The following is a 10598-nucleotide window of genomic DNA, read 5'->3' as shown; positions in this document are numbered from 1 at the left end:
CTCTAATCTTGACTCTGATCTCCAGCATCTGCAGTCCTCATTTTTGCCCAGAAGATTAACCAGACCAACTGTATAAATACAGTGCTTATGGCATGACCTGTTATTAGTTACAAAGAAAACTCACCACATTTTCCTAGCTCTAACCAGGGATGGGCAACAAATGCTTGCCTTGCCAGCAAAGCTCACATCCCAGGATTGAATGAAAAGAAAACACAATATGATGCATCCTGGGCCCTGGAATGTCTCATTAAACTGAATATTGAAAGTTAATTTTCTATAAGAGTTACCATTTTTAAACTCTCATCTATTATTTTAAAAATTGCTATGAATTCCTCTTGCCAATTATCATTTCATGGTCTTCTTTTGCAATGGGTCTTGCTCCATGTAGCGTCTTATACTTTGCAAAAGCCTCTGTGTAAACTCATTAGCTGCATTTAACTTTTAAATCTAATTTTAGAATATGGGTATTGCTGGCACTGTTCTATATATTGTCAATTCCTACGTTTCCTGAAAAGGTGGTGATGAGTAACATTGAAGGACTACAGTGATATTTCTGGTGATGGAAAACTTCTAACACTTTTCAATCATGAATTCCAGGGTTTACAAAATACATTTTTTTAAAGTCAGAGAAGCTTAGATTTTGAAAGATCTTGTGAACTATGGTTTCCTATGATATTGTCTTTCTTTCTGCAGAAGGTTGAATATCTGGGTTGTGTTGCTTATGAAAATATTGCAAGGTGATAATAGATACTGCAGTTCACTGTGCACTGATAGTGCAGAGTGCACATGTAGTTTAGTGGCAATGACCAGTTCAATAGGTTGCTTTGTTCTGGGTGTATCCCGGCTGCGGTCTAGTTGCTGCCAACTTTGGAATGGGGCACATTTGACTTCCAGTGATTTGAAGCTAATTGAGAAACATTGAGAAGGTTTTGTTGTGCAGCACCCAGAACCTATCTTGTGCTTATAGTGAGGCCATGAAGCTAATGGGTCAGTTCAACTTCAAGCCAAGTGTGACCCTCGTGGATGAGTAACAGTGGTTCCAGTGAAGCTCAGAAGATAATAGACTTTTCCTTGTTAGAGGTGGCCATTGGTGTTCATACCTCACAAACGTAACTGCTCCCAAGTCAGTCAAGGCTTGGGTGTTGTTGAGGTCATGCTGCAGTCTAATCTGAAGGCCAAGAAAACAATAGCATTGGGAGCAGTCAAACTGAGCTTTGGCACAAACAAAATCCATACAAAATAGACATGTGTAAACTATTCCTCCTTTGAGACTGCTTCAGTATGATAATCTTGATCTTCTACACCAACTCTGCCTTTCCTGCACTGTCCTCCGGTTCCTTGATTTTCCTAAGAATTTTATTTGTTTCACTGACAGCGCTTTTCATTCTTCTAAGCTCTGAGGAATACAGCATGAGTGTCAACAATCTCTCCTCAGATTTAACACATGGAAAGTTAGGTGTAATTTGATGGCACTGTAATGACTCTATGACTTTGTTTATGAATGCAAGGAAGTTGTAGCTAGAGCATATCTCTGTAAATTGTCAAGTTTGTCCTAGCTACATTAAAAGAGTTTGATTTGGGAGATAAATAATTCTATGTGTAATTCTGTCTGCAGTACAACTGAATTATGAAACCACATAGACCTTAGAGTTTAGTATCTTTTTAACTTTGTGCTCACTGTGTTCCTTTGGGTGGACATCAAGTCGACTAATATTCGGCAGACTCTTTCAGATTCCTTTACGGAGATCTCAATGAATCATCTACATAACACCTTTCTCTCTTCTGTCTGCAATAACTTATAATTGGCAGCTTTAAATAACTGGTGTATTTGTTTAGCCCACTCTGCTATATGTTATAATTCACTCTGTGAATTCTTCCTCATTCTCTGAGTGCACTGCCCTTTTAAGTTTGGCATCATCATGGCAATCTCACAAATTGGCTTTAAATTTGTGAATCAACAGAACTAAGAGATGATCTCAGTACTGGGTGTTGCCTCAGAACTTGTGACCAAACTGCCATGATGCTTTGCATTACACCATTACATCCATCGTTCAAGTAGGTTTTTACACACATCCTATGCTTTGCCCACAGTTATGATCTGATAATGAGCGCCTTTCTTAAAACATATTGAGGAAGTCTTAGGTGTACATCTACTTGTGATTTCTACTTTCTCAAAGCAGTTGGTCACGTCATTTTACCCCAATGAATTTTTCCTCATGCCCTGAAAAGGAACAAACTCTGCAAATTCCTCTTCAACCCCAAAGCACCAGACATTCAACTGGAATGTGACAGATTACCACTTCACTCAGAGAGTTCGTGGTAGAGCCGCCTGTGCTTGGACAACAATGGGCGGACTTTATTTACTGTAAAAAAAAACCTTGTGTAATTATTATTTCCAATTGCTTCCCTTTGGGGAAGTATGAAGTGTAATCAGGAGGAGGAGCTTGTGAGCAGTTTATTAACGTGAAACTTTGGAGTTTTCCAATGTGCTGTCTGCAGTAGGCGGCTTGATATCATCTGGTTTGCATGTAAGTAGCAATAGCTTTTGCAATATTTGTGTGCGAATTTTATACAGAATAAAGCTAGACAATGACTGAGTGTATACATCCGTTATAAAACTCCTGTGCTGCCATTGCATTTAGTCGATTTACCTTCAACTTTAAATTGACCAATTTCTGAGACTTTAAATTGGGGACTTTTACTTCAATTACATTAATGTGAAGATGGCAAGAGACAATATAGATTCGCTTTAGATTGTCTGACCCGCAAAAATACCTTGGGGGGATTTCGGTTTTCTGGACGGTTAAAGGTGCCTTTTCAGTAAAGATTTCCTAAACTTCCATATGGAGCTGTAAGGAGTTGGCGTTTGCCTCTTAACTGCAACCCACTGTTTGAGGTGGATCTCCGCCTTGCTTGACATTTAGAACAATGCAGCAGCCTCTAAGTTGGACCCAAGATAACGATCTCGTTTGTTCACGAAAAGGCATCGGTTATATTGCTGCTTTCTGAGGGGTCGCGGGCTTTAAGAGTGGCAGTGGACGCTGTTCTCGCGATCTAACCCCTCTCTCTTTTCGGTATTAATCCATGAAGCTGAAAGGAAATTGCCTTTTATTTCTGTGAGTGCACTGTAGCATTGGTCAAGATCTGTCCCGAGGTGGTCGACTCCTTTCAAAGAGGCGAAAGCCGAGCTGCCTTCCGGGGTGAGAAGGTGGATGAGTGGAAAGGTCAGTGTGAAACGATTGGGGTTTGTGTTTGGAGGGGATGTGGGGGGGTGCAACTACCCTGCAGCTCGGGAAGGCCGGCGCTATGTAGATGTGATCGACTTTCATTTGAATTGAGATATTCAGGACTTTGGCTCCATGAGGCTTAGAAATCTTTTGGTTTGCACATTGACTGAAACTGTGCGATTACTGACAGGGTTCAGACACGACTGCGGAAAGGGCTAATTAACATTTGGAAGATCTTTTCGAATGCCGATCAGATTAATTCAGAACAGATAAGGATACACACACACACAGAGCGCGCATTTATCCAAAAATACGTTATGTCTAAACGTGGGTTAACTTTATCCCGATGGGATTTGAAAGACAACGGCGGTTTGCATTCTTAAGGAATAATAATTAGAATTAAATCGATATAGTGTTTTTTTTAGCACTGAGAGAGGCTCTTCGGCCCATTGTGTCCGTGCTGGTCATCAAGCGTCTGCCCTAATCACATGTTCAAGGCTTTGTATGCTAAAACGTGTCAAATGCTCACCTAATATTGCGCCTACTACAGTAATGCTCAATCACCTGATGAAGGAGCAGTGCTCCGAAAGCTAGTGCTTCCAGTTAAACCTGTTGGACTGTAACCTGGTGTGGTGCGATTTTCTTTTAAACTTTGCTCACCTAATAAGTAATGAAATATCTCAAGTTTTCCACCGGTATCCCCACTCTCTGTCCGTTTCAGGCACTGGGTTCCGGATAGTCAGCACTTTCCATGTGTTTCTTCCTCAAAAATACTAAATCTTCGGCTTCCTGCTTTAAATCTGTGCCCCCTGTTTATAGACACTGGCTGCGAAGGAGAGAAGTATCCCTCGTATCTCCTCTATCTATGTCTCTCGGTGGATAGTTCAGGTAAAATCTGTCCGTTTGTGCACATTGCACACGGACAGAGCTTAATGTTTTACATCACACTCCATTTAGTATGCACTTTAGCTCAGGCGAAAGTGGGGACTGCAGATGCTGGAGATTAGAGACGAGAGTGTGGTGCTGGAAAATCACAGCAGGTCAGGCTGCATTCAGGAGCGTTTCTGTCAAAAACCCTTCATCGGGAATGAAGCTCAGTTGATTTGCGGAGCACTGTGATGCCAACAGCATGGATTCAATTCCCATCACCGGCTGTCGTTACCAGGAAGGAGTCTCTTTCTCAGCCTCGCCCCTCACCTAATGTATGGTGACCCTCAGATTAAATTGCTACCAGTTGCTCTCTCGAATGAGCGCAGCCCTGTGGTCTGGTAAGACTATAGTGACTCACACATCATCATTTGCGGTCCATTGCTAGCAACACTCTCAGTGCCATTAATATTCTGTAAAAAGCTGAAAGTCCAATCAATTGATTTTTCTTTTAGTACTATTGATGCAGGGAGCAAAGTTAACCATCTTTTTTTTTCTTCAAAGGTGTTATGGGAGCTTTGATGTATGAAAGGATGAGAAACACTTGGATTTTGTGGCTCACTGAAACTTACTCATTACATTTTGACTGTATTTCAAAATCTGCCAGCTGTTTATCAATGTGTTACCTAAATGCATTTTTTTTAAAAAAAGTAACCTCTTGTTCTATTCAGTGCGTACAGAGGTGTTTTTGCACAGCTCAGTGAAACCCATATGCATGCATTGTCAAATCAGGCTGAATCCCATGAAACCAAACCTGCTCACTACACCAGGATCATCAAGCCTTACCTTTTGTATATTTCCCTTTCAGCTGCCCTAATAGCATCATTGAGCTCATCCTGTCCAGGAGAGACAGCTCCTGCTCTCTTGACCTTATTCTAACTAAACTGGTGATCACCTAATTACCCTTCAAGGTTGGTATTATAAATAGTTTCCTCCCATCAGATTCTATCCATCACTTTCCAATTTACTATGAACAGGCCCTTCTCAAAAATCTTAGCCCCTCCCAGTAAAGTAACAAGCCAACACCCAACCCCACCTTTATCTCCAAAGTCCTTGCTGTTGGGCCAGGTTGGACAAAGTCAAAAGTCACTTTACACCACATTATAGTCCAACAGGGTTATTTTAAATTACTACAAGCTTTCAGAACACTGCTCCTTCAGGTGAAGTGAAGCAACATTCTGAAAGCTTGTGATTAAAATAAACCTGTTGGACTATAACATGTCGTTGTGTGACTTCGGGCTTTGTCCAAAGTCCTTAAGTGTGGTGTCATCTCTCAAATCTGAACCCATCTTTTCTAGAACTCCATGTTTTGAACTTTTCATTTTGGGCTTCCATCCCAACGAGCAGTACCAAAAGACCCCGAACAAATTGAGATCCTGCAGCTGATAGTCAGGAGTTCCCTTCCTCAACCAGTCAGCTTCTGCACCTCTGTTTCTGCATTTAAGTCCATCATAAAATTCACTTCGTGATCAAAATGTCTTCTTCTTTGGTTCAGTTGTGATTTTTGTTTGTTATGCTTTTCTATGATATTTTGGATTTTTTTTTCTATGTTAAAGATTTATGTCATTGCAAGTTGTTGCTTTGCTAGAATGTAGCATTTAATTAAGCTCATTTAGATAATTGTAACTGTGCAAGAGCTCGCTTTTAAGCTTGAAGAGGTAGTAAAAGATTTATGAACCATGTCTTTTTCAGGAAAGTATCTTGGAGCTTTCTCAATATGGGGTGGTTGGAAGTAACTGCCATATTATTTCTTCTAACTGCAAATATATGTGTTATCAAGTCTCAACCAAGTGGTATGTAAACAGTCGAATATATATTTATAAACACATTTTATTTTTGTTATTTTCCATTTAATGAACAGTGTACATTTAGTTTTGACAGATGTATTTATTTTAACTCTGTGGTGAACGATCCAAAAAGCATGCAATCATGTTTATTGAATGAGACCTGTGATACTGAGGTAGTGTAACATTACTAGGTATTGCACAAGCAAACATCTTCATGAAATAAAAGCTTTCTTGCTTTGTTTATGTAACTAAGTGGAGAAGAGCTAGAGTAGGGCAGGGAATTGGTGTGTTAAAGAATCAATTGTTCACTTAGAACTCTTGAATTAAGTGGAAGCAACAGCTGTCAAGCAGCAAAGAAATGGGAACAGGAAAAGCTTCCACATTTACTCATTTAGTAGATTATTAAGGAACTTCCTTTGCACAGTAAATGTAAGGTAATATAGTTCTTATTTTGCATACTTCACTTTTTAGGGTTTAAATATTTAAAAACTTCAATACTTCTCCTATGTCTAGGCTTCTTCATACTGATTTCTGGAAGACAGTGACTATTGAGGTTATACTGCAGCAGAACACCCCACATTGATCCCAAAGAGAATGTTGCCCTAAGGTGTTGTGGTATTATGATAGTCAGTTGGCTGGATGGTGGGTTTACAATGCAATATAACCAGCAACATTATGGGTTCAATTCCTGTACCAGCAGAAATTACCATGAAAGACTGTCCTTCTCCAGCTCTCCCCTTACCTATGGTATGGTGACCCTTTGGTTTTACTACTCATCAGATATCTCTCACTCTGTAGTGAGAGAACAGTTGTATGATCTGATAAAGTTATAGTGACTTCTCCTTTACAGTGATAGTGTCTCTAAACATGTGCCAGAAAATCAAGATTCAAGCCCCACTTTGAGATATGATATCAATTGACGTAAGTCATGACATATCTGAACAACTCGATACAAGTAATGGAGTCTGGTAGTGCTGTGTCAGTGTGCCTAATTCTGGGCCTCAGGTCTGAATTCAAGTCCCACCTGTCCTGAAGGTGCATCAGTACAGGTTTGAGCAGGTTGATTTAAAAATAGAGTCCCTCATGGAATCCCGACAGTGTGGAAACAAACCATTTGGCCCAACAAGTCCACACCAACCCTCCAAAAAGTAGCCCACCCAGACCCATTCCCTTACCACTCTAATGCCATAACTAATGTGCCTAGATGACACATTTCCCCTGACTAATGCACCAAGCCTACACATCCCTGAACACTATGCATGGCCAATTCACCTGACCTGCACATCTTTGGACTGTGGGAGGAAACCGGAGCACCCGAAGAAAATCCACGCAGACGTGGGAAAAATGTGCAAACTCCACACAGATACTTGCCCAAGGCCAAAATCATCCCGGTGGAATGGTGGCTCAGTGGTTAGCACGGCTGCTTCATAGTACCGGGGACCCAGGTTCGATTCCAGCCTCGGACAACTGCCTGTATGGAGTTTACTCATTCTCTCTGTGACAGTGGGTTTCCTCCCCCTGTCCAAAGACGTGCAGGTTAGGTGAATTGGCCATGCTAAATTGCCCATAGTGTTCAGGGATTTGTAGGTTAGATGTGTTAGTCAGGAGTAAATGAAGAGTAATGGGGTAGGGGAATGATCTGGGTGGGTTACTCTTCAGAGGGTTGCTGTGGACTTGTTGGGCCAAATGGCCTATTTCCACACTGTAGAGATTCTGTGATTTTAACTCTATGATCATATTAAATCTCTGATTTGTTTCTTCCAAAAACTAAGAAAGTAAATCGTCAGGAAATCTTCCTTTGCAATCTTATGTGTGTAACAATTTCCTTTCCAGTTTTTGCTTTGCATTAAAATATCTTGTTCTTCTGTCCTATTTATGTGAGAATGAAAGGTTTGTAATTACATAGATCCTTTCAGAAACTGACGATATCCAAAATGCCTCTCTGTGCCTCAGTCAGTCATTTTGAAAGTCAGTCAGTGATTACTGTTGCTAAGGGATTGCTGAGGATAATTTTCAATTTGATAATTGAGCAGTCCCCTGGCACAAATTTGAAAATGTCTCTCATGATGTTTAAATTATTGCATTTGTTGTGCATAGTTCAGTGATGCAGTTAGCAACACAGTAATGTTAATAATTGGCTCTGTTGGTTCGAATTAATCTTTTTGATGTTAGCTGTTTTAACAACTAGGGAAGATGTTGCAAAGCCAAATGATTAAGAAGTCACAATGCAGCCAATACAAAGTTCACTGTGGCTGAAACCTTCCCAGTGCCTTCAATCAACAATGGTGTTATCATTTTGGGAGTTGAAGTTTCCTGAAATGTCTTCCAATGCAATTACATAGTTTAAAGTGCAATTCATGGGGAAGGTACATTTTGTAAAGTACAAATCTTTGAAAGTTGCCACCCAGGTAAATAGTGCAGTGAAGAAGGCATATGGCGTACTGGCTTTTATTGGTAGAGGAATTGAGTTCCGGAGTACTGAGGTCATGTTGCAGTTGTATAAGACTCTGGTGCGGCCACATCTGGAGTATTGTGTCAGTTTTGGTCGCCATACTATAGGAAGGATGTGGAGGCACTGGAACGGGTGCAGAGGAGGTTTACCAGGATGTTGCCTGGTATGGTAGAAAGATCGTATGAGGAAAGGCTGAGGCACTTGGGGTTGTTTTCATTGGAGAAAAGAAGGTTTAGGGGTGACTTGATAGAGGTGTATAAGATGATTAGGGGTTTAGATAGGGTCGACAGTGAGAATCTTTTTCCACGTATGGAGTCAGCTATTACAAGGGGGCATAGCTTTAAATTAAGGGGGGGTAGGTATAGGACAGATGTTAGGGGTAGATTCTTTACTCAGCGAGTCGTGAGTTCATGGAATGCCCTGCCAGTAGCAGTGGTGGACTCTCCCTCATTATGGGCATTTAAGTGGGCATTGGATAGGCATATGGAGGATAGAGGGCTAGTGTAGGTTAGGTGGGCTTGGATCAGCGCAACATCGAGGGCCCAAGGGCCTGTACTGCGCTGTATTCTTCTATGTTCTATGTTCTATGTCTCTTTTTCTTTCCGCAAGAGACATCACATCTACAGAGAAGTACGGTCTTCATGTGTGGTCAACATATGCGGACTGCTTGCCATTTTCTGAATTACACTTACAACTGTTTCACATTGAGGACCCCTTTTCATCTGGCTTTCTTTTCCATCATGGAAAAATGTGACTTCCTCTGATTTGTTTTTCTTTTTCCTTTCTTACGAAGTGATATTGGGAACTTGGCTATGGAAGCATTGAGTTCTTTCTCTCCAACCCCTCTCTCAACCCCTTCATTGTATCTAAGCTTACAGACTGCTTGTCTGCCATCCAGTACTGGATGACCAGAAACTTTCTCCATTATAAATATTGGGAAGATTGAAATAGAAGAAAAAAAAACTGCAGATGCTGGAAATCTGAAACAGAAATTGCTGGAGAAACCCAGCAGGTTCTGGCAGCATCTGTGGAGAGAAAGCAGGATTGATGTTTTGTGTCTTTCTTCTGAGGTCTGCCTCTGACTAAACTTTTGATCATCTAATCTAATATCTCCTTATGGCTTGCTATTAAATTTTTTGTTTGAAAATGCTTCTGTGAATAGCCTTGGAAATTTTACTTTGTTAAAGATAGAGAGACTTCAAAATGTCTAACTGTGCCTCAATTCAATGCCCAAAAGTGTTGCATAGGTTTTTAGATTTTGGTGGGTTGGATTAGAATACAGTATTTATTAGCTTTACAGTAGTTCCCCACCCCGTACCCACTAGGGAATATGTTCTAAGACCTACCGCGGAAGCCCATAACCGCAGATAGGAGTGAACCCATTCATTTCAATGGGAAATTTACCTTCCCAGCAGTCCCCTGGTCCCTGGTTCCAGAGGGTTCCCTATAATATGTTCAGGCCGCTGTAAACCACAGGTAACTGAAACTACGGAAAATGATTTCATGGATATGGGGGTCGCCCTGTACAGACAGTTCCCGAGTTGAATGGGTTCCATTCTTGAGTACTTCCTAAGTTGATTTGTACACCAGTCAGAGCACAGTACACTACAATATGAAATCATTGTTTGTAAATACAAGCAAACATTTGCATGTTGGATCTTTTAAAATTAATCTAAATGCACACTTGTATGGTTTGTAAGTTGGATGTTTGTAAATCAGGGACTGCTTGTATTTTCTCCCATGCAAGCATTCCAATAGGCAATTTAGCTCTTTGAGTCTGCTGTGCTCTTCAGTGCCATTGTGGATGGTTTGATTATGATTACAGTACCAATTCCTTTCTCTTTGTACAAAATTTAGTTATTTGATTCTTCAAACTGATCAATTTCATACTTTTGAAAATGTTAGAACACATGATAGAAATTGCTAATCACAAGAAAGATTGTATCTTGAATATTTATGGTCTTTGTGTTGTGTAGTTACACAGGTCAATTGATTAGCAATTTGTTGTAGAGGCAGAGAGAGTGAGGAAGCTAGGTTGAGGCAGGAAACATGAATTTGCCAACCAGACTTGATCTTCTGTCCATTTCCTGATTGCAATTAGGCAGATTGAGAGGCTGAGGGAAGCCATCAATTTTGGCTTTCTTCGGAAAGAGGAGGGGAAGGAGGGAGGGTGGGATTTGCTCTCTAGGGAACACTGGAATGTTT

The 10598-nt window shown here is 40.7% G+C and overlaps 1 protein-coding gene across 4 annotated transcripts in view; it reads left to right on the top strand.

The window, feature by feature from the left end:
- The first annotated feature begins 2511 nt into the window (after nucleotides 1-2511).
- LOC122564421 (collagen alpha-6(VI) chain) overlaps nucleotides 2512-10598 on the top strand; it is a 156574-nt gene continuing 148487 nt past the window's right edge. The window contains exons 1-3 of one of the 4 annotated variants that reach the window (XM_087978575.1): nucleotides 3028-3224; nucleotides 4963-5065; nucleotides 5847-5947. In XM_087978575.1, the coding sequence (XP_087834701.1) occupies nucleotides 5872-5947 (76 nt within the window). In that variant the 5' untranslated portion in view covers nucleotides 3028-3224; nucleotides 4963-5065; nucleotides 5847-5871. Of the gene's footprint in view, nucleotides 2529-3027; nucleotides 3225-4474; nucleotides 4496-4962; nucleotides 5066-5846; nucleotides 5948-10598 lie in introns of those variants that run through there. The other 3 variants (XM_087978574.1, XM_043719260.2, XM_087978573.1) reach the window with 3 other exon arrangements.

Source organism: Chiloscyllium plagiosum, unplaced genomic scaffold (assembly GCF_037043375.1).
Source record: "Chiloscyllium plagiosum isolate Xiang-an unplaced genomic scaffold, Cpla_swu_hap1 HiC_scaffold_34, whole genome shotgun sequence".
In the NCBI taxonomy this organism is placed as follows: Eukaryota; Metazoa; Chordata; class Chondrichthyes; order Orectolobiformes; family Hemiscylliidae; genus Chiloscyllium; species Chiloscyllium plagiosum.
The sequence above is the reverse complement of the archived record's forward strand: the minus strand, read 5'-3'. Positions and strand labels throughout refer to the sequence as shown.